Source organism: Acanthochromis polyacanthus, chromosome 6, assembly GCF_021347895.1.
Source record: "Acanthochromis polyacanthus isolate Apoly-LR-REF ecotype Palm Island chromosome 6, KAUST_Apoly_ChrSc, whole genome shotgun sequence".
Lineage (NCBI taxonomy): Eukaryota > Metazoa > Chordata > Actinopteri > Pomacentridae > Acanthochromis > Acanthochromis polyacanthus.
In genome coordinates, this window is record NC_067118.1 from 27,024,432 (window position 1) to 27,048,875 (window position 24,444).

A 24,444-nucleotide genomic window follows, 5' to 3' on the forward strand; every position below is an offset into this window, starting at 1 on the left:
CTTGGAACATTCTCTCCACTGTGCGTGGATGTGTGTGTGGATGTGTGTGTGTGTGTAAGCTGCCTCCTCTCGTGTTGATGTCGTCTGAGTGCCACCGACCGTGACGGTGAAAAGACGGGATTTAAAAAGAATAAAAATAAACCAACACTCCAGGAACACCGAGCCGCACCGAGACGAGCGGTGACCTGCGCTGTCCAGCTTCCACCGGGTCGGAGCGAAACGATGAGCCAGCCTCGGCCGGACGAGTTCAAGCCTCCTCCGGAGTGCCCGGTCTTCGAGCCCAGCTGGGAGGAATTTCGAGATCCTTTTGCCTTCATCAACAAGATCCGTCCCATCGCTGAGAAAACGGGCATTTGCAAAGTCCGGCCGCCTCCGGTGAGTGCGAGAAAAGATGATAAAAAACGAGCCGCGGATGCTGAATTAGTCCACCGTTGAGACGGAGCGAGCGCTGGGGATTTAAAGGGACTGTTCAACATGGCGGCTACACGGCGGTGGTAATTCTTTGTGCTGCCGCCGCTAGCTGCCTCTCATTTGGGCTTATTTACGCGGTAGCGGCGCTGTTTTATTCGACTTTAAGCTCACCAGCATAAAAACAGACGTATCAGAGCATTTCAAGTGGATTATAGTCGTGGTCCGCCGTGTGTCAACAAAGCTTCGCCGCTCCGGTCATTGAGCCAGTTAGCTGGCAGGCTAACGCTAGCTAGCAGCTCAACCTGTCATAATTTAGCTCAGCTTTGACATAGGTGGCTATGCGGAAGCCATTCGGCTGCGTAGAAGATGTTGATAATGATGAGATCCTGTGATAGACGTCGATATTAAGGTTGCTTTTATTCCATTTGCCCCTACACGTCCTGACAGCACTGAAGTTGACATTAATTATGGATTATTTGTCGGAGAGCATCATGAAGCAGTCAGTGTGTGGTCCTTCACTTTTCGGTCAATTTCTAAAGAGCAGCAGAAACAGAGGAGAGTATTTATTTCATGGGGCAGGATAAATAATCGCAATTATTCCCTTTATGCCCTAATGTTAAATAATTTGCCCCTTGATGGGACAAAAGGTACAGTAGCTTATTTAATCACACAGACTGCTATTGTTAAATAACAAGTCGTGACTTTTGAAGTTGTGGTCAAATCCGCCATGTTGCACAGCATTGCAGCTGTGGTGCACGATATTAAAATGTGAGTTTCTTGAGAATGAACAACTGTTCATGTATGAGCCTGTGTTGTAGGGTGTTGTCCTCCATGTTGGCTTTGTGGTAAGCTGGGCTGGTGAGTCTTCCATCTGGCCATTTTGTGTGCCAGTGGGGGATGTTGGCTACTGACTTAAAACAAAAACTTGGGGCCCTGCTTGCATGATGGAGTGTTTTCATTACACATGCTTGGCTGTGTGTGGCATTGACATGATTATTGACTGCTGTTGGGAGTTGTAAACTGAAAAGGGGCACTGTGTTCTTTCAGTATCAGCAGGCCTTGCTTTGCTGCCCAACTTCAATCCAGCATCAGTTTAAAAACCTGCAGCGGTGTAGTCAGAGGCGTCTTTTGTCTGACTAGTTCCACTTTAGTTGAATCGCCATGTGTAAAGCATTTTAAATTCTCCGTCATTTGGGTTTGCAAAATAATTGCCACAAGTTAGAGTCTTACTAGGAAAGACAAATATCCTTGGCAATAATACGAATCAATACCAGACTGTAAATCACCAAAAGTGCCCACTACATAACTACCAAGGCTACCTGATATGATGACCTTCATGTGCCATCGTGTGTGTTTTTGTTGCTGTTTAGGGTTGGCAGCCTCCGTTTGCTTGCGATGTTGACAGGCTTCACTTTGTTCCTCGGATCCAGAGGCTCAATGAGCTGGAGGTGAGCTTTGATAGTCTAATGTACTAGCAGTTTGTTTCTTTGACTGCATTATCTGTCAAATTGTGTCCTATTTTTACCTGACTAATGCGGTTAATAGGTCTGTGCAGGCAACAATAATAACAACTATGGAACAAAGAACAGCACTGCTATTAATGCCTTGTAACAATGTAATACGAGAGGATAAGTTTAGGCAGGAAAATATAAGGCTCAACTGTTAACTAATTGAAATTTTACAAAATCAGCAAATGTATTTATTTATTTCAAAACAACAGAACACAACATTTCCTGTTCAGATATATTTATTTTTTATTTTTTATTTTTCTCAGTCATTGTCTTGGTGTTGCTTGAATGCCTTCCTTGATTTCCTTCATTTATTTGTAGGTGACGGTTTTCTTTGCTTAAATCTTTTCTCAGGCACAGACCAGAGTCAAGCTCAACTTCTTGGACCAGATTGCCAAATTTTGGGATTTGCAGGGATGTGCCCTGAAGATCCCTCATGTGGAGAGGAAGATTTTAGATTTATATAAGCTGAATAAGGTTGATTATTTGCTGAACTGTGCTTTATATATTTCTATAAAAATGCACAAGAACTCCTCCTTAATCTAACTTTCTGTCATTCCAGCTGGTAGCTGATGAGGGTGGATTCGACATCGTCTGTCAGGACAGGCGATGGACCAAGATTGCACTACAAATGGGCTTCGCCCCTGGCAAAGCTGTTGGCTCACACCTGCGAGGGCATTATGAGAGAATCCTTTATCCCTACAATCTGTTTCAGAGTGGAGCAAACCTGCTGGTGAGTTGGACACATGCACCAGTTTGACACGGTGTCCTGTTCGTGATGAGTGTGTGGCTCATCTCGAAACAAATCGTTAATAATGCAAATCCATGATATTAAACATTCATTTTAAACCTTAAGCAGGAAGCATTTAGTTCTACATAAAGACAAATGAAAGCAAATGCATTATTAGGATACACATGATCTCTGTTGAACTATGACTTATATCTGTGTTGTATGTTATTTTGTTTTGGGGTCAGTTGGAATTCTGCAGTATTTTTAAGTTAATTCTGATGCCTGACTAATATACAGAGTGTGAATTTTATTATCGTATCACTTAATTGCATTTGCACCCATATATTGTGTAACGTGCTGCAAGAGAGCTAATCCAAGGTCGTTGAATTGGTAGTGTATGACCTCTGCGACAGGTCACTCTAAATTGTTTAATTACCAAAGCTCTCTCTTGCCTCAGGCACCAGATCCAGCTTCCAAACTGATGCGTTTGGAGGCTGATCCTGAACTTGAAAAGGTACGTTTGTGTCATGGTTAAGAAGCCGCTCGGCCTCGCAATTAACACAATGCATGTCTATCTGTGGCTGGGCAGTTTAATGGGGTCTTATTTGCAGACACAACATTGAGTATTTTACCCATCTCAAATTAGTTTTTTCATTTTAATGTTGATGTCAGTTCAGGCTGTCTCCACCTCTACGTGGTTGTCTGCATTCAACAGGTATCTTGGGGACAAATGTAAAAGTACAGTTCTTTGTTGTTTGTAACAGGCAGCGATTGGGTGATAAATTCAGATATTTTAATGGATTTCTCTGTTTCTGTCTGTTGCAGTCTTACTAAAATTATAGTAAACAGACAAGCAAAAATACTTGTAAAGAAGCTGCAATTCTTTGGCAGTTCTTTTATTTTATCCTATGAAGCTAATGTGGTGCTGAAGTGTTTGTCTATGGAATAATATCCGCTTTGCATAACTGTCAGAGGACTAAACACCTCTTTACAAGTATTTTTGCTCGTTTGCTTTCATAATTATTGTGACGTCTTGTGCAGTTTAGCTCACCTCCTTGCAGTTTTGAGCATGATATCTACACAACTGTTACTGTAAACAGTTAAACTGCACAGTTAAATGCAACACCAGTTTTTACCTGTAAACCACAGCATCAGCTCAGATCTGTCCTTCTCACTGATTCAGTGTGTTTCTGTGCTCCTTGTCTGGGGGTTTACAAACTAACCACATCCTTTCTCTGGCCTTTTGTTCTGTAGCTGTTAAGCCTGAAACAGTGTGAACACCAGATGTTGTGTTTAATAGCGTCCAGTCTTTCAAACACTTTTGGTAGCTCTTCTGTTTATCTTACTACCAGGAAAGCCAGAATCGTATATGAAGATTCCTTTTAAAATTCCTGTTTTAGACTAGTAAATCTATCCTCTCTGTGTTTGCGACTTCGTATTTTATCCAGCATTCCACTGATAGTTTACTGATGCATCTGAGTGTACAGGTATATCCAGTTTGCTTTTTTAATAGGCAGCGAGTTTTGGTTTTAAAGGGTTCACTCTTTTCTTTCCAGTGTGTTCAGAAGCCCATCCAGCCGGTGGAGAACACAGTAAGCAAGGAGAGCGTAGACACCAAGGAGCACAAGCTGCAGGACCCGGCTCAGAGGCAGCCCGTCCAGACGCCTGACACTTGCCCCAGTGCTCGTAGAGCCAAGCGCATGAAGTATGAGGTGGGAATTACAAACAGCTGCCTGAAGCTACATCCACTTTACTATGATTTTTCTTTTAACCCTCCTGTTGTCTTCATTTACAGGCACCAAAAAATATTGTTTCCTTGTCTGAAAAAAATTTCCCAAATTTCTGAAAATTTGCAAAACCTTAAGGAGGAAAATTGCAATACTTCCTTAAAAGTTTCCCTTAAAAAAATGTATTTAAAAAAATCCCTCAAATTTGGCAAGAAAATTCTTCTAAATATTTTCAAAAAATGAGTAAAAATCTTCCAAAAATCCTAAAAATATCCAAAGTGTTTACATATATAATCAGTAAGATTTCTAATATTTTCTTAAAAATTTTTCGAAAAATTTTTCTTAAAAATCCACTAAAATCCAGCAAAATTTGCTGGATTTTGGTGGATTTTTTTGTGAATCTTCTTAAGAAACATTTTTAACATTTTTTTCCACAAAAAATGTTGAAAATGTGGACATCAGAAGTTTCACTCTGAAAATATTTTTTCCCCACATTTTCAAACTTTAAAACGGGTCAATTTTGACCCACAGGACGACACGAGGCTTAATACAGCATTTTCAAAGGAGAATGATCTCGTTCCAACTAAACGTTTCACAGAAATATACTACTGTGCAGCCTTGGTTGCTTAGAAAATACTAAGAAGGAAGAACTAAAATGGAAAAAGAAAGACCACCGATTTTCTTCACTGTGCCACTGCTGCTTACATTGACGACAAGTCAACAAGGCCTGTAGCCGAATTCATTATGTATATCGAATGAATCACTGGCAGTCGAGGTTTATGTCTTTGTCTTTCTTTTTGAAAACGGTCATGTGACAGGAGCATGATGAATCGGGGAATGAAAACAGTGACAGTAAGTCTCAATAAGAAAGTGGGTGTCCTCGTCATCGTTTCCTAAAGTCACTGTTTTTGCCCATCAAGACTAAAATGCACAGCCAGAGTTCTTAAACAAAAACGTGCTCAGCAGCATTTCCAAACCTCTCCCCTTGTGTGCGCCCTAGTAGTGTGGAGAGTCAGTGTAGATGGAGCAGAAATTATGCATTTTCAAATGAAAATATATTAATGTGGATGTAGCCTAAAACTGCCTTGAAATAACAGCGACACAGACTTCACTTTTCACCATCATAATTTTATTCATTTTAAGTCGCCACCAGTTTCACTTCTACCTTTTTCTGTAGGCCATCTGTGTGAAGACCGAACCAGGTGAGCTCGGCGAGAACAAGCCCAACCTGAGGCGGAGGATGGGTTCTTTTGTCGCCAAGCCAGAGCCAGGTGAGACTCCACATCACAGAGAAACAAAAAGTCTGATTTTAATGACATTTACATAATTTACCTTAAGACCTATAATCCGTCTACATTATGTAAACATTATTGAAGGGTTTATATGCGCTATATTGACCTACAAGCAGTGATGAGTGTTCAGTAAATGTGTTTTTCAGTGGTTATAGCTTCTCCTGTGGACTCTGAAACATGGACTCTGGTGTATAAAGCAGATGATGGATGACAAAAAAGCAGATGATGGATGACAAAACATAGCTGTAATTATATAAAATATATCATCCTATGAGTTAGAGGGAAGCTATGACTGCTGACAAAAACTGAAAATTAATGTAATCTGGAAAAATGTCCTTATATCTGCATAGAAATAACCTAAGTGTTACTAGCCACTATGTTTTTATATACTTGTTAAAAATGGGTTTAAAATGTTTGTATCTTCCTGTAGAAAATCCAATTAAAGCCCTTGGTAATGGTGGGAATGGTGTAAGTGATGTTTCATGTTGCCTTGCAGAGAAAGAGATTCCCATTCCAGTGAAACAGGAACCAGTTGAATTTAAGGAACCAATAATGGAAGCTGACAAATCCAAGTCACGGTACAAGAAAGTCATCCCTCCAGTTCCTCCAAGTCCAGTAAGCACAAACTCTCTTTGGCTCAGATTTTAGCTATATAAAATGTGAAATCTCTTGATTATTAGTTCATGGTTTAGTTGGTTTTATTCATCGTCAGACATCCAAGCTCAGTTTTAACTCCTTAGCATACCTGTGTCCATTGTATGTCTAAAATACCAGATATACAAGTGTGCATGAATAATACATAAGAACCACCACAAAATCAAGCTTGACATTTAATTGATTTACTACATTTTCTTGATATAACTGCAAGTAGATTTTTTTTAAATGGCAGAAATAAAGGATTTTTAAAAAGCATGTTGAGGCTCAGTTTTAATGCTATAAATTTATGTGAGTCAGGTTCACATGTACCTTGAAATTCTTTATGCTTGTCATACATTTTCTATGTCCTGAAGACAGGATCCAGTCTGTTTAAATCACACTTTACAATCTCTGCCATTTTTCATTTCTGTCTTAAAGGTACTTTTGCCAGTCGTCTCAGCACCATTACAAACAGCTCCTTTTGTTGTTCAGGTGGATCTGGTTGTGTGTCTGGTGTGCGGCAGTGGGGGAGATGAAGACCGTCTGTTGCTGTGTGACGGCTGTGATGACAGCTACCACACCTTCTGTCTGATTCCTCCTCTGCACGACGTTCCCAAAGGAGACTGGAGGTGCCCCAAGTGTCTCGCTCAGGTGGGGGAAAGCTGAAAATCAGAGCTGATTGTTTAAAGGGGGCATGTAATATATATTTACAGGTCTATATTTTTTTTCATTGTGGGTCACTAATGGTATATTTTTAATGATTTACTGTTAAGAAACTCATCTTGTCTCTGAAATAAGACATTCAGCGCCTGTCTCTTTAAGGCTGCCCTCCCAGTAACCGTCTTCTGTTGATTTGCAGTTGCCCGCCGGCTACAAACACAAACAATAGTTTAGTTTCACTTTTGTTCCTGCCCTTTATTCAGATTTTTAACGTTTTGAATATACCCATGAATGTTGGATTCAAAATATGCAGCAGGACCACGTCAACAATCCACTGAACAATCCCAACAGCAGCCCAGATGACTGTTTGTGAGCGCCTGATGCCAGGTTGTTTTAGGGAGCAGAGGTAACATTGCAAAGGAGGAAGGGCCAGTTTTTGGTATAGGTCACCTTGGTAACAGCAGGAGGAGCACCAAAGAAGCGGAAGGAGTCATATTTTGTAGTAAAGCAATGCTCTAAATAGCTGCTACCAAGAGGAGACTACAGACTCCTGCTGGGTGCTGACTCTCATCTAACCTGCTGCTTTTACACTTTACCCTGCGATTCAGTTCCTCCCACCGCTGTAAAAACATTATAACCAAACATTATGATGTGATCACTTGGAGTTCATTTTATAACCAAATAATACAGCACATGCACAGGTGTGTCACGTAGTCACTGAGAGTGGAAGAATGAATCCTGTAATGAGGAACAGTGATCTATAACATCAAAATAAATAAGATTTAGCTTTATTGTAATGGAATCCTTTTAGATTTCCAAGCTTTTGTTTTTTGCTTTATCTGTTACAAATATGGGGTCAAAGGACAGGGTCACCTTTATAAGACAGATAGGGTTAGGGGGCTTGTGCTACCATTACTTGGTACTCTTCCTCAGCAGTGCTCGGGATTGACCCCTTGACCTTCTGATTAGTAGCCAGAAGCTTTAACCACTAAGCCACCACTACCAATCCATGATCGTAGATTAGCAGCTGTAAATCTACATGTTTGCACCTACAGCCACAATTGTGACACACTAAGCCCAACAATATATACAAATATGATGTGTATTTCTCTGTGTTTCTCATTTTATTAAAGCAGTGATGTAGTTAAAATTAAATGACTGTTTGTTCTGTGTAAGGAAACTGCGCCCTTATGGCTACGTTCATATCGTTTCCATGGACACAGTGAATAAGCAAGGTTGCACCACTTGTGGTTCTTATTTATGAATGAAACAAAAAACACGAGATGAAGAATTACAGAATAGTTTTTGTTTAATGGAAATTAATAATACTGAACCTGTGACTGTTTTAGCATAGCAGCTTCAATAAAAGGCAATGAGTTTGTTTGGCTTCTAGTACCCAGAGTTACAATCTTCTGATAATTATTTGGAGGTTAAATAAATAATTATTATTCTGCAGCATCAAAAACTGCAACCAGATCAGTTTTACATCCATCCAGGTGTCACAAACCAAAACACTAAAAACCCAGGCAGATTTCAAGACATTTTGGACACTTTTTGAGCCATTTTCAATGATTTTCAAGTATTTTGGGTCAATTTTCATAACTTTTTCAACAATTTGTGAAGAATTTTTTTTTGGGGGGGGGGGGGTTGTCACTATTGACAATTTCTGAGATATATGGGGCACATTTAATTTAATTTTAGATGATTTTCGTGACTTATTTTTGATGGAGGAAATACACACTTTAGTTTTGTTAAAAACCACAACCAGTTCAGTTTTACATCCGTCCAGGTGTCACAGTTTAAAAGACGAAAAATGGAGACAGATTTAAAGACATTTATGACAACTTTTGTGCCATTTTTAAATTATTTTTGGAGTGACAGAAACCATTTATTTACATGGTAAACATCTAGCTATTTGTGCTCTTAAATATGGTGTAAAAAATCAACTGAGAAGCCGGATGTTAGTGTATTAGTATTAAGAATGGCATTACAAAAGGACCTTAGTCATAGCAGCAGTGAATGAGCGGTTGTTTTGCATCTGTTTCAGTGGTTTTTAACCCCATGAATCAAACTCTAAACTACTGCTGTTAGTTTGGGACTTTGTCAGTGATGAGGTCTAAATCCTGTCCAGGACATTCACGCTGACATTCTCTCTCTCTCTCTCTGTCTCTCTCAGTGTAGATGCAGAAGTTTGTACTGGAAGCTCTCTAAATAAGGAAGCCAAAATAAATCAATTAAATAATGCCTCACTAAACATAGTCAGGAAGCTATGCAAAAAATGAAGGCATTAAAAACAGACTGAAAACAACTATAGAAACTGCTCCCAAACATATTTTGTATGTTTGTAATAAACCAGTTTTTTTATTTGCCCACAGGAATGCAACAAACCTCACGAGGCGTTCGGGTTTGAACAAGCATACAGAGACTATTCCCTCCGTGCGTTTGGACAAATGGCGGATGCATTCAAATCTGATTACTTCAACATGCCAGTTCATGTAAGTGTTAAAGGTTTCAGCATAAATCTGTGTACAGCTGTGACTGTATCAAATTAAAATGTCTTTAATGTTTTTTTTTTGTTACAGATGGTACCCACAGAGCTGGTGGAAAAAGAGTTCTGGCGTTTGGTTGGAGCCATTGAGGAGGATGTTACTGTTGAATATGGAGCAGATATCGCCTCGAAGGAGTTTGGGAGCGGGTTCCCCATTCCGAACGGAAAATTTAAGGTTTCCCCAGCAGATGAGGTATGCCACTGAACAGGATTGTCTCTGATAGCATTTTTCTATGACAATATTAAGATGTACGCATACTGCACAATATTTCCTGTTTTACTGATCTGATTGTGTTGTTCCTTTTGCAGAAATACCTTAAATGTGGCTGGAACCTCAACAACCTGGCCATGATGAACCCGTCTGTTCTGACCCACGTAACGGCTGACATCTGTGGGATGACGCTGCCGTGGCTTTACGTTGGCATGTGCTTCTCCTCCTTCTGCTGGCACATTGAGGACCACTGGAGCTACTCCATCAACTACCTGCACTGGTACAAACAAAGTCTTCTGATACTAAAGCTCACCTACTTATACAGATGTGTTTTGGCTTGTGTTGCTAAAAATCTAGACTTTGTTATCTCCACAGTAGCAGTAAACCGTCATGTTTGTTTCATTGCCTTAAAGGGGGGAACCTAAGACCTGGTATGGAGCTCCTGGTTTTGCTGCAGAACAGCTAGAGGAAGTGATGAGGAAACTGGCCCCGGAGCTGTTTGAGTCTCAGCCTGACCTTCTACACCAGCTGGTCACCATCATGAACCCCAACACACTGATGGCCCACGGAGTCCCAGTACGTCTTCACTTGGCTGCTTTAAATTTAACTGAACAGTGAGCTGGTCTTTCTAATAAGACGTCTCCTCTCTGTCTCAGATTTACAGAACAAACCAGTGTGCTGGTGAGTTTGTCATCACGTTTCCGAGAGCTTATCACAGTGGCTTCAATCAGGGCTTTAACTTCGCCGAGGCGGTCAACTTCTGCACTGTGGACTGGGTAGGTACCACTTTATTTTTGTTGCGCTACACTACAGGTGGTTGTGTTTTCAGATGGAACGGCACATTGCAAATGTGCACTTCAAGGACTGTTGGAAAGTTAAAATCCAACAGCTCTATCTGTACGATTTCTGACTTATAAAAAGTGCAATATTGGCAATTTTTTTAGAAGATGATATGCCTTTCAAACCTGGCGCTGGGGTTTGGGGTTAAAGGGTTTTAGAGCCATTTAAAGCCATTCGTCTCCTTAAAATATCACTGAAATCTGTGGTACTTTATGAAGTGTCTCAACATTATTCTGCTTTACTCCACAAAACATGACAACAACTCACTGAAAAGAATTTGACAAATAAAACTTTGCAGGTTAGCGTCCACATGTCTGTGCTGAATGTGGTTATGTTTTGCTATATGCCAGCTTATTCTATGCCTACATTCAGCCTTATTTTCATCTTTTACATTAAAATACAGCCAAACTGCATGGATTTCGCACCACATCGCCTGTCCCAACTTTACGCCTTGCTGTTTTACACCATCCCGTCATTAGTGTAGGTAGTGGGGGGCTGCTGTACGTTGATAAAATATTAATAACCAGTTTAACCGACTAATATTTCTAGTGTCATCTTCCGAGGATAAGGACATTACGTATATCTTTCATCATCGTGCATTTTTCTACATGCTTCTTTGACAATGAGAGAAAATGTATAGAAAAGCCGTCCTTATGAAAAACTTAACTCATCTCCAGTTACTCTTTCATTTTGATTATTAATGATTTTACAGCACTATTGAACAAAAAGAACACTGTAGCTTCTTTGTTGCTGAGTACTAGTTTAAGGTGTTAACATCAGTTAATGCATCAGTACTTGGATTACATACTGTTTTCCATACAGTGATTTGCAAAACTGATCGCTGTGAAATGAAGAGAGTTCAAGAACTGGCACAGTTTGGTTTAAATGTTGTCTTAATCACAAGTTCCCATGGTGACTTTACAAATTTATTCTCTTGCTCATCAGACTAAACCAAACCCCTTCAGATAACTGTGACAGGAGAGTAAGAAAAAATGTAGATAATTACATTTGAGAACCTGAAACCTTTTTTTCTGCTTAAAAATATAATTCCTCTTGAGTCTCTTCAATTACCAAGGTCGTTGTTCTGTGGTGTTATATGAATTACGTGCATTAGCATTATATTGTTGTGGACTTGGCATTACACTCGTAACTCATTTTTTCCTTTTCTGTGCCAACAGATGCCTCTCGGCAGGCAGTGTGTCGACCACTACCGTATGCTGCACCGCTACAATGTGTTCTCCCATGATGAGATGGTGTGCAACATGGCCTCAAAAGCAGAAACACTCAACGTGGTGCTGGCTTCAGCTGTCCACAAGGACATGGTTGTCATGATCCAAGAGGAGAAAGAACTGAGGGAGAAAATTAAGAAAATGGTAAAAAGAAAAAAAAGTGCTCATTGTGATGTTCAATCAATCAATCTTTATTTATAAAGCCCTTTTCATGCCAGCTCAAAGTGCTTTACATAAAAACAATACAACAACTAAAAGCACTTAATACAAAAGATATAAAAGCAAACATAGGCACACACATACACCTACACAGAAACACACACTCTCACAAACTCAGGAATTAAGAACACTTGAGGAAACGCTATCTCACACAACAGAGAATAAGGTATAGATTAAAATGGAAAAAATAGGATATATAAATAAAAGAAATAAAAATAAATAGGATATATAAATAAAAGCAATAAGAGCAATAAAAAAAAATGTTAACACACCTTCCTACTTTTTTCCCAACTTTGTAGTGTGCAGGGTGATTTTTGTCCATTATTGTGCACATATTTACCTTCTTGGTGTAGAAACATGTACAAATATGTCCCTTGTGTATAAGACTTGTTGTTAGCCATCAGTGCGTGCCTTTAGGCTTTTTACCAATTATGTGTTAAACACGGAGCAGAGAAAAGTCTTGTTCACTCAAGCAAACACACTCACCGTGCTGCGCTCCACTTAAATGTGCTTTAAACACTTTTGGCGATATTTCACACTTTCAGGGAGTGTTAAACTGCAAGGAGGCAAAATACGATCACCTCCAGGATGACGAGCGGCAGTGTGCCAAGTGCAGGACCACCTGTTACCTGTCTGCCGTCACCTGCCCCTGTAGCCCCGGAGTCCTGGTCTGTCTGTACCACATCAGTGACCTCTGTTCCTGCCCCGTCAGCAACTACACACTGAAGTAAGTCCCACTGGAACTCATTCATTTTGCCAGTAAAAACTCAGGTTCTCTTGAGCTTGGTCTGTTCATTTTAACATGAGCCCCATCAATGAGGTTTTTGTTTGCTGCTGCAGTTACCGTTACACACTGGACCACCTGCTCCCCATGATGAACGCGGTGCAGCAGCGAGCTGAGCTGTATGATGACTGGGCCTCCCGTGTGACAGAGACTCTGGAGGCTAAACTGGAAAAGAAGAAAGGTGGGTAACAAGAGCCAGTCAGAAAACAAAGCATTGAAGGACCATACCAATGATTTATCATTATGAAGACTTTAGCACCTTTCAGGCAGCGCATGTATCTTAAAGTGCTTTAACATTACAAATAAAATGCAAAATTAAAAAAATGATAAAACACAAAAATACAATCCTGAAGTATAAATAACACTAAAAAGCAGTCAGGTAACAAAAAAACAACTGAGTGAATGAGATGAATGAGTATGTGGTCCTAGCAGAAGGTTAGGTTAGGAAGGAATGTTTTGATGCCATTTAAAAGTTTTAACAGAGCCAACTAAACTAAATAGCTAAAGAACTACTGTCTGCATTCAAACAATTTCCTAAAATATGTCGCCATATTTCAGCTTGTCTAAATTTTCCAAATGAAATGTTTGACGGCGACACTCTCATTGTAACATTTAATGAAAAAATTTAAAGTTTTACCTGCAAAAATGAATGTCTCTGTGTCAGTATTTATGGTTCCTCTCATAGAACAATCTTTTGTCCGGGGACCTTTAATAAAGGCCTTGTAGATACCAGAGATAACACAGCAGCTGTGTCCCTCCGTCCTCACTCTGCTTTTCTTAGCGCTCTGTCCTGACTCAAACCGATCGTCTGCTTGTTTGAGTCCGTTAGCAACGTGTCCAGTCAAAGATGTTATTTGGGAGAGACTCGCCAGGATCTGTAGGACAAATCTGTGCCCCTAAAGATGGTGGTTCTATGACACACGTCCACCTCTTTGCCCAGAAAACCAACATCTTTCTTATAATAGCTGAGACAGGAAACATTCGGGCGGCTGCATAGTGTTGTCAAATTCTGTACATGCTTAGTAGAACTGTGATCTATTGGAAGTAACACTTTATAACCAGTATATTGAGGCTAAATCCTCAAACTTTTCAAACTGACTGCAGCTTTTATGTCCAGGTGACTATTAAAATTGCAGCTCTCCCCAATTTTTTTGGACAGTAATTGCCCCAGGGCTGTGTTCGAGCGGCATGACTCACCTATAACAGCTTTATTGTATTAATTTATTTATTTGGTAGGGACAGTGCACATTAATGAACGCCACTTTATACAGCAATGGACGGAAATATTCAAGATTATAGCAACCATGCTAATTTACATTCGCAGTTCCTAGCTAAAAAGAAAAAAAGACATAACAGTGATGCAGAGGACAATAAGTCACAATAAAAGCACATTGTAGAAAGTACACATAGAAAAAACATAATACTGAAACATACAGTAAAACGTAGGACAATAGGTCACAATTAAAGGACATTACAAAGTGTACACAAAAACGTTGTGTAGTTTTAATCCATTGTCTCACATTTGCTTGTGAATGTGCCACTAGTTTGAAATGAAAAATCTTTGTCAACTGTCTTTTGTACAGGTTGACCTGATCATCTAGTTTTCATGTGTTTATGATATCCTGACAAGTTACACCTGTCTCCACTTGAAAGTTGATGTAATTTTTATCGATTCCATTCAATACCTGTAAAGAAATAACAGAGCAGATGTGTTTTCTTAAGGGGTATATATGTAATTGTGTGTGATTTGACTTTGGGAAATGGTTGTCTGTAAGCTAGTTAAAAGCAGCTGATGAAAAACAAGCGGACATATGAAGTCAATGGTTGCTCAGCAGTGTGTTGGGTTATTTAAACTCTAAATGTTTCATTGCGTGTCAGGCTGTGATTAACCAGGTGTTTTCTCTTTAGGCCTGCCGGTCTTTCGCTCTCTTCTCGCTGAATCAGAGTCCAAGCTGTTTCCTGACAACGACCTGCTGCGTCGGCTTCGTTTGGTCACACAAGACGCAGAGAAGTGCTCCTCGGTGGCGCAGCAGCTGTTGAACGGCAAGAGGCAGACCAGGTAATATCAGCATGCCATCAGATAGGCTCGTACATTAGTTCTCCTAATATCTTCTTACATTTTCCTTGTGTTTTAAAATAGTATTAGTGCCTTAATGAGGTTGATTCCGTCACTGTTCGTCCAGGTATCGGTGTGGTAGTGGGAAGTCACGGAGCCAGCTTACTGTGGAGGAGCTGAGTTCATTTGTGAGGCAGCTGTATAACCTCTCCTGCAGCCTCCCTCAGGCGCCCATGCTGAAGGTGAGCGGAGGAGTGAAAAGTGCATCCTGTGTTGTTACAACTGTAAAATCAATTTCAAGCTCATATGTAGCGGTTGATTCTTGTCCTCAAACTGAACAGATCAGGTGTGCACTTATGACAAGTTAACCTATGCTCACAGTTGGTTTCACTCATTGATAGTTTCAGTCATTTAAATGTAACTAGAGATGAGACTGCATCCTCAGTGATGTTGACACACACGGACAGTGTTACTTGCAACAGAAGATAGATAGATAGATAGATAAATAGATAGATACTTTATTGATCCTGAGGGAAATTCAAGTAGGAATATAAAATAAAACTCGTGAAACTCATCTTGTGACAGCAGCCATGACATAAATTGGATTGGAACTCGTTAAACTCTGATTCTACTGACAAACATGCCAAAATTGTTGGGTATGTCCGATTGTTGATTGTTTAGAGAGCAGTCAGCTGTTCCTCTTTCAAACTGATTCTGCAAAAATTCAGCAACCAAAAAGTGTTGGCAATCGATTCAGGGTCTGGATTAAGCTTACTCGGTGCAGTGTCCACCTTTGTTTTAACCCTCCTGCTGTCCTCATGTACGGGCACCAAAAAATATTGTTTCCTCATCTGAAAAAAATCCAAAAATTCAACAAAAAAATTCCCAAAATTTCTGAAAATTTGCAAATCCTTCAGGTAGAAAATCTCAGTAATTCCTTAACATTTTTAATATTTCTTTTTTTTCCACTAAAAAAAATTCAAAGATTTCCCAAAAATGTTGAAAATATGGACATCAGAAGTTGAACATATATTTTTTCCCCGCATTTTCAAACTTTAAAACGGGTCAGTTTTGACCCGCAGGACGCCACGAGGGTTGACAACTACATAGTTTGCTGTGGTGAATAATATGCGTTATTTTATCTTACCCAGAAATCAGGCATGCAAAAGTATAAATTTTGACTTTGAGTTTGATTGATGATGTCTTTCTTTAGGAACTCCTGAATCGCATCGAAGACTTCCAGCAGCATAGTGAGAAAGTCCTGGCCGATGAAGTCCCCAGTGTGGCTGAAATCCAGAGCCTGTTGGACGTCAGCTTCGACTTTGACGTGGACCTGCCGGAGCTGCCGCGGCTGAGAGTGAGGCTGGAACAGGCCCGGTGGCTGGACGGGGTGCAGCAGGCCAGCAGTCAGCCCGCCACCCTCACTCTGGAGACCATGAGGAGGCTCATCGACCAGGGAGTCGGTTTGGCTCCTCATCCGTCCGTGGAGAAAGCCATGGCACGCCTTCAAGAGCAGCTTACTATGTCTGAACACTGGGAGGACAAGGCGAGCAGCCTCCTTAAAGCCAGGTGAGGGCAGCACTGACTGATCCATGATGATGTTTGCATCTTGGCCAGATGGGGGAACAGCATCCTAAACATCAACACGAACACGTTACGATAGGCTGTCACGCCATGACATTATTCCAAGAAGAAATTATTTACAAAATGTTTCTTTGCTTCTTAGCTTTAACTTTTTTTCTGGTATTTGCACTGATTGTAACTGCATAATGTCATATGACGTCAGTGCTCCTGATTTTGCTTCATTTTAATTCCAGCTAGTGCAAAATGCTGCTGCTAGAATATTCAACAAGATCAACAAAAAGTGAGCATCATGTTTAGTTCTGCCCTCATTCCATTGGTACTCAGTGCTGTTCAGAATTAACTGTCATGAGTGCTTTTAAAAGGCTTTTAATGGCATGGCTGTCAGGAATGTGCATCTCGTCTCTCCATTATCAAATTAACGAATTTGAAGACAGAACTTAAGTTTCTTTCATGCTTAGTTTGCTGCAGAAGTTGGATTTCTTTGTGTTTAAAATCGTGTTTGAAATGATTGAAAATTAGTTTTATAAAATGACTGATTAATTCCTCACAAAGAGGCGAGGTTTAAAAAAACAAATGGAGGCATAAAAAAACTATTAAATTCCATTGATATTTTTTACAGTTTTAAAAGTGTTCTAAAATTTGCTTCTGAACAAATTACATGACTGTTGTTGATAGTTTCACATATTGTGCTCAAGTTTATCGCTTGCGATGTAACATTTATGTTTTTCTGCCCACCAGACCCCCGCACTCCATAGAGACTCTTAGTGCTGCTGCTGAGAAGGCGTCCGGCATCCCCGCTTATCTCCCAAACTGTCTTCTTCTAAAAGACACCATCAGGAAAGCTCAGGAGTGGCTTCAGGAAGCTGAGGAGCTTCAGGTTAGGACACACATGGTGCTTCATTACTGTGTAGAATATCAGCGAATGTAATTGTCTGTGTAAATTGATTTGAGGGGGGATTTAACAGAAATGTTCTGATTATTTCAGGCCCCTGGTTGCATACCGCTGGTGGACAGGCTCTCTGACATGGTGCTACGAGGACAAGCCATTCAAGTCCACCTGGAGCCTTTAGACAGGCTGGAGTCTTTAATGGTAGAAGTGCAAAAATGGAAAGAATCTGCAGCGACAACTTTCCTTCCGAAGGACTCAACTCTTACGTTATTAGAGGTAAAATGCAACAAATTCAAAATAAATGTTAGCTTATAAATATTTAAAAAATCTGTCTAAAAATCACATTATGGACAGGTATTCATGTCGCAGTTGTTTTGATGAAGGCGCGTATTCAGAACCAGGAGATTATCCATTTTTTTCCTTCTTTCTGTCTGTCATTAGTTACAAATGCTAAAAATGTATTTTTGTGTGTATGTGTGTGTTAAGACAAAGTCAGTGAAAGGGTGAATGTCATTAAATATTGATTTTAAGTCCAGTGTAGAGCTGCAGTGAAAAGTCAGTAGACTGATTAGTTATTATCAGTCAATAAATCAACTATTTTGGCAGCTGATTTAGTCGTTTTTAACCCCTCAAAACCTTCGACAAGCTCCAAATACATGTACAGATACACACATATGTTGCATCAGGTTTTAATGGTTTAATGGAAAATGTCAAATATTTTCTGTTTCTTCTTGTCGTGTGTAAATTGAATGCTTTCCTTTGTCACACATGATAGCGACTGAATGTCTCTAGATTTTTGCTGTTGTTCAGACAAAAGACATTTGAAGATGTGAATATTTTCCACTGTTTTTTGATATTTTATGGACAAAATAATTAGTTGCTTATGCAGAAGTCTCCAAATTAATCAGCATTGTTGGTAGTTATAGCGCTTGCCATTTACAGTACATGCAGTAATTCCATCTTCAGAGACGTCAGCTGCTACGTTAAGCATACACATGGTATATGACGTTAGAGGAATGAGACAGAAGTCCTGTTTATATTGTTCATTGCAGGTTCTGTGTCCAAGATGTGAAGCTGGAAGTGTAGGTTCTCCAAAGAGGAAGGCCAAGAAAGGGAAAGAGTCCCCCAAAAGCAACAAAAAGAAAACTCCAAGGCTCACCACTCTCAGCGATGTGGAAACAGCGCTTTCAGAGACCAAGGATTCTACCTCTGCAGTAAGTAACAGTAATTCAGAGAGATCATTTGGAAGTTACTCAGGTAATAAGAAAAAATGAACAAGAAAAAAAAGCAAATAGAAGTAAAAAAAATCACTCAGAGAGCACAATGCTCTGCCAAGGCTGTTCATTCCCCTGTATGGCATTATCAGAAATGCAGCATTTTTTTATTAGTTATTAATGATCAGAAATGGCACCATAGAATGTGGCCATTTAACATAGATGTACCCACAAACAAAATGACCTTGAATGAGCACAGGCGTGTGTTATGCATGTGTACATTACACACAAATACTGAATTGCGTGACCTAAATATGTAGCAGGCGGCGGGAAATGATGGGACTCAGAAACACCCCCACAATTTAATCACTTGTTCCTTGTATCATTCATTTGGATAAGGCCCGATAAGTCCACAACGGTGGATCTTTAGTAGATCACAATCATGTGATCGTCAGCAAACCGCTGACATAGTGTTCATTTGTTGTCTTGGTTACAGTGACACCATGGCGCTGTCTCTCAATGATACAGAAATCTTTAACAAATCCATGGATCCAGACTTTAAGCCACATCACTGCCAAAATCTAATCACTTGGTCCTTGTGTCATTTCTGACCTTCCCTGAAAATCTGAATCTGAATCCATTAGTCTGTATTTGAGTAATGTCATGCACAGACAGACAAACCAGCACTGATTGTTACATTCCTCTGCCGTGTTCCTTGGTGGAGAACGAATATCAACTGATGATTCCAGCACCAGATCTATTGAGTAATGTAACGCAGTCGAGGTAACCTGCTGTTTTCAGGTCATCAGCCATTTTTCTGTTTAGCATTTATATAAAAACTGCTGTTTGCAAAGTTTAAATTCAACATTTTGACATCTATTTCAATGAAATGCACCCACAACGACAACTTTTTTGACAAGGCCAATTAGTTTGGTGCTCCCTCTGAGTAAATATGTAATTAATCAGACCTAGCAGTCTCTATTAGGTTGGGTTAGTTCAAAGTTGTTCAAACACAGGTGTTTTACCAATTAGTCAGTTTCTCCAATAATACATTAATCCCGGAAAATCTTAAATGTTGTTGGAGCTCTTCTCTCCTTATGAAAGTAACACAGCAATTGTTCAGTTAAAGAGAATTTGATTGACTGAGAGCTTATCGATCAACCAGTCGACATGGATGCTACCTCCCTGATTAATGAACAGAACTTTAGAGCCTGGAAAAGTGGAAGTTAGAAGAACATTGAACAGCACTGGACTAACACTAACAAGACAAGCACTTGTTTAACTAGACGGGAATAACGATGGAAAGCTAAGGAGAACATTTTCCTCACTAAGTCTCATAAAGGACTACAACAGAGATATGATTGCTGAACTGTCACTGTCACAGAATGCACTGACTTTGACTTTATTCGTTTACTAGATGGCAACTCTGGAGGAGCTGCGTGTGAGGGAGATGGAGGCTTTCTCTAATCTCAGGGCAGCAAACGAGTCAAAGCTCCTTCCCACAGCAGACTGCATGGACCTGAGGGTGTGTTTCTGTCAGAAGGCGCCCATGGGTGCGATGCTGCAGTGTGAACTCTGCAGGGACGCCTTCCACAGCGTGTGTGTCAGAGACCCTTCAGACTCCCATGAAACACAGCCATGGCTCTGTCCGCAGTGCCAGCGATCAGAAAAGCCCCCCTTAAGCCAAGTCCTCTCTCTGCTGACGTCCCTGCGGCACACAGGGGTTCGCCTGCCGGAGGGCGACGCTCTGCACTATCTGGTTGAGAGGACAGTTAACTGGCAGCAGCGAGCGCAGGAGATGACTCAGGCATGTAACCTACCAGAACTAGAGGAGAGACCGGGGACCCCTCCCACACTAACCCGCTGGGTATCAGGCAGCGACGACGCTCACAACAACACTCAGGTCACTCTTCTTCTTTATGGCACTTTCTGTAGAAGTCGGTTATTTGCACATGTTAAGTTTTGGGTTTTATGTTTGTGATACAGGCTCCTTGTTTGACTCCAGAGTGGAATAGGACAAGCCATGCTCAGACCGTCTTCTACACCGAGCAGAGATGCATACCGCTGCAGGGTCAGTGTCGTCTCACTCAGAGCTTCAGCCCTGACTAAGTGGAGACTCATGTTTTCTTCACGGTTGGTCAATTTGCTCTTTCAGATGATTATTTTTTAACCTCCATGTGCTTGTGTGTGCGACAGGCCTGAGTCAGGAGCTGGAGGAGCTGATGGTGGAGGGGCTCCTGCTGCAGGTGTCTCTGCCAGAGGTCCAGAGCCTTTACCACATTTTACTGGACAGAGCCAGCAGCCAGCACTCAGACGTATGCATGTCGCCATCACAGGAGGAGGCCGCAGACAAACACACGCAGTTTAACTCTCAGGGAACAAATCTGCCACTGAACCAGGTAAAAAACTGTCGCCACAGAAAGAACTGATTAAAACCCTCAAAGCTCCCTCACTGGAAAAAATGCCTCTTTCAAAATAAGGAAAAAAACTTATTTCAAGGAACTTTTATCATGAAATAGGTGAAAAATCTGTCAATAGAACAAGTGGAAAATAAATTTGTAAGGTTTCTTGAAATAAGATACGATATTTAGAATATTGAGATCCTAAAATTAGCTGGGAAAATTTATTTTGAGCTCTATTTCACCATCTTAAATCAAGTGGGATGAGACATTTTGACTAAAAGTAAGACAAATACACTTGGTAAGACTTTGAGTTTTTGCAGTGCTCAGTATCAGTTTTACCGTCTTGATTTTATTTTCAGGATGACGCCACGAGCATGAGGGAAACAATGATAGGCGAAAAAAAAGCAAAGAGGCATCTGGAGAGGGAAGGTTTGGATGCTGAGCGCCGGGGGAAAGACAAGAAGCACTGTCACAAACGACAGAAGATGAATAAGAAGAACCCTCAGCGCAGGTCGGCCTCGACCTCGTCTTCCCCGCGCTCCGATTTCTCCCAGTCTGATGATTCTGACGAGGAAATGGCCGTTTGTCCAGCAGAGAGGTGTCAGCTGCCGGAGGGGGATGAGGTAAGAAATGACATGAGTGCACAGTTTAGAAGACTGTTATGTAAATGTAGAATATGTCATACAACAGACTAATTTAAGGTTAGCTGCTGTGAATATTTTCAATATGATATTTCATGAGGAATGGAGCGCATGACACCCAGTTTGTGAAAAATATTGTTGATAAAGCTCTCCGGATTTGATCTCTGTGAGGCGTCTCATCGTCTTTCAGCTCATTGTTCTGGTTTAACTGTAACTTTGCTGCTGTCATTCAGTCTCACTGCCTTCATAGAGTCATTTTCAGCTGCAACAGGCAGCTGTTTTTAGCAAAAAACATATCGACACCCTGATGAGGGACCACTGTAAATGCAGTCAGAGATTCAGTAACTGCTGTGATTATTTGTACATAAACCAGGGCTCCAGACTAACTTTTCAGCTTGTAGCATTGATGCTACTAAACCTCGGTTTGTCGCACCAGCACATGATCTGGTCGCTCCCCTGCATCAATACTGCAGGGGATTGTTTTCATTTAATTGTAGGAGGCTAAAATCACATTTACTGTTCATATTAGTTTCATTTTTCATCCCTAGCAGCCCGTTATCCAGTGTTAATTAATGTAGCGCGATACTTACTCTTTATCACTGACCCAGTTGTTAGCACTCTGAGTTTGGAAAAACATGGAGATGATGTAGAATGCAAATATTTTAACCATTACAGGATATCGTGGAGAGACTAACTAAGGAAAGGGAAGAAGAAAAAGTGCTGCTGTTGCTAGCAGTAGCTGTCTATACCAGCTGGAAACGCTCTTAATCAACCTAATGATCATGATGCGTGATCCCCACAGGACATTCTCATTCACACCCTCAACAAAAGGCTGCACTTACGACCATTTTGGTGTCGATCTGAAGCCCTGTATGCAACTGTTGACCAATTGTTTTTGTCTGTTATTGCAGGTTTGGTATTCAATTAAATCGTTTTCGTTTGTCCGCAGGTAAACTGGGTCCAGTGTGACGGCAGCTGCAACCAGTGGTTCCACCAAGTGTGTGTCGGCGTTACGGCAGAGATGGCCGAGAAGGAGGACTACATTTGCGTCACGTGTACACTGAACGACGGACACACGAGAAAATGAAGAGAAGGCAGAAGGTTTTCTGACGTCTGCGTGTCCTCAGTCCGTTATTGGAGCCTCCGGTCTGGATGTGTCACTGATCCCGATCCCCTCCTCACCCCCCGTCCCGTCTGTCCGACCCTTTTGTAACAACGGTGCTATCTCCTCTTTGACTTGTTGTCCAGAACTATAATGTTTAGTTATTTTTTTGTATTTTTACATATATATATTATATATATTTCTTTCTTCTTATGAATTGTTTGTGGTTGTCTAAATGGAAAAAAACAAAACAAAAAAAGAAACACAGGACGTGAAGTGTGCTGCATGGGATCCCATTACATCGGCGCAAAGAAATCATGAGACCCCGGTAAAGAGAGTTAATCAAGGGTTAATATTATCTACTTTGGAACCTCCTTGCATGTTAAACCAGAGCTAAGGGGACAGAAGTCGAGGTTTTCACCCCCTAAACACCCCCCAAAAAATGACTATTACAGTTTTTTTTTCTTTGAAATCCAGTGTTTAGTACATGCATCTTAATATAATTATTCCCCTTTTTTGTAGAATAGTTTTATTTATCTGAGCAATAATATTTGTCTGAATTGACTTAAATGGCTTGATCTCCGCTGAGTTGTGTTTTAGCGATGGTGGTGTGATGTACAGAAAGCTACGCAGGTGGAAAGGTCAGGGCGGTGGAGACGCACCGTAGCAGGCTGAAGGAAAAGACGCTGCTGACATGTAGATCTGTGACATGTAACCCGGCATAGGATACAGCGGGAAGGACTCGGGTAGCTGAAGATGTTACAAGTTTATATTGTGGAATAAAGCCCTTTTGTTCTATGGAGAAGTCTCGTCCTTTCACTTGAACATGGTAGAAAGAAACCACTAGATGTCCTCATATACATGATTTAAAAACACTTAGAAATTCATCTTAGCATTTATTCTGATCATTGAAATTCTATTTTAATTTTAAGGTTGGCATCTGAGACCAAATGTTCTGATGAATAAAGACGCAGAATTGAAAGTGCATTTACTGAAGTACTGCACCAAAGTACAAATGTGAGGTTCTTGTACTTCAACAGTCAGTGAATACAGACGGAGCACAATTGATCATTCAGCTGTCAGAAAGTAGAAAGCGTTGAGGATTGATGACTTTTATTTTTGTTTTAATATTTTGATTTAATGAATTTGACAGTGGCGTTCCTCTAAATAAACTGCAAGGACTTTTAAAATACAAGCAATGGCTGTCTCTGAAGGGCTTCCTTCTCTTGCTGTGCATGAGATCAATCATATGATCACCTAAGACTTACTGTTACTCCTGGCAGAGAGTTGGATAAGTCACTTGATAAATGCGATCCACTGTTCACATCTTACACTTCAAAGTTGGTACTTAAGGGTCTTATTAAGAGAAGAAGCCTCAGAAATGCAGGCCCAGATCTCCAAACCTTCCTGAAGGTTTTGCAAATTTTCAGAAATTTGGGGGATTTTTTTTTTTTTTTTGCTGAATTTTTGGATCTTTTTCAGACAAAGAAACATGACTTTTTTGGTGCCTGTAAATGAAGACAACAGGAGGGTTAAATCCCGCTTACTCCAGCTTCTCTGCAGCTACAGAAATGTGCAGGATGTGGAGAAGGAAAATAGAAAAGCAGCACTTTGTCTCAGAAAGGTGAAGGTGGACGCTCCTGTCACATTCCTGCTCCTCTTTCTCTTTTTTCCATCCTTGTTCCTTTTACTGGTCTAACAGATGAAGCACATGTTGTGTTATTATGTGACATAGTAATCAAATATATAAGCAGATTTTCT

At 40.5% G+C, this 24,444-nt stretch overlaps 1 protein-coding gene across 4 annotated transcripts; it reads left to right on the forward strand.

The window, feature by feature from the left end:
• On the forward strand, positions 1–23,481 carry kdm5bb (lysine (K)-specific demethylase 5Bb). Of its 4 annotated transcripts, none has more exons than XM_022188033.2 (28): positions 1–375; positions 1,782–1,859; positions 2,274–2,396; positions 2,482–2,652; positions 3,107–3,163; positions 4,206–4,361; positions 5,554–5,647; positions 6,165–6,283; positions 6,743–6,955; positions 9,340–9,459; positions 9,547–9,705; positions 9,822–10,003; positions 10,137–10,299; positions 10,380–10,499; positions 11,742–11,936; positions 12,557–12,738; positions 12,852–12,976; positions 14,704–14,854; positions 14,979–15,093; positions 16,065–16,420; positions 17,174–17,312; positions 17,421–17,600; positions 18,377–18,538; positions 19,956–20,441; positions 20,525–20,609; positions 20,735–20,937; positions 21,300–21,563; positions 22,531–23,481. In XM_022188033.2, the coding sequence occupies exons 1-28, from the start codon at positions 223–225 to the stop codon at positions 22,666–22,668; spliced, it is 4,689 nt and encodes a 1,562-aa protein (XP_022043725.2). In that variant the 5' UTR covers positions 1–222; the 3' UTR covers positions 22,669–23,481. The 4 variants fall into 4 exon arrangements, with proteins under 4 accessions (XP_022043725.2, XP_022043733.2, XP_022043740.2 ...); XM_022188041.2 differs by having other exon boundaries at positions 6,797–6,955; XM_022188048.2 differs by lacking the exon at positions 3,107–3,163.
• The last annotated feature ends 963 nt before the right edge of the window (positions 23,482–24,444 follow it).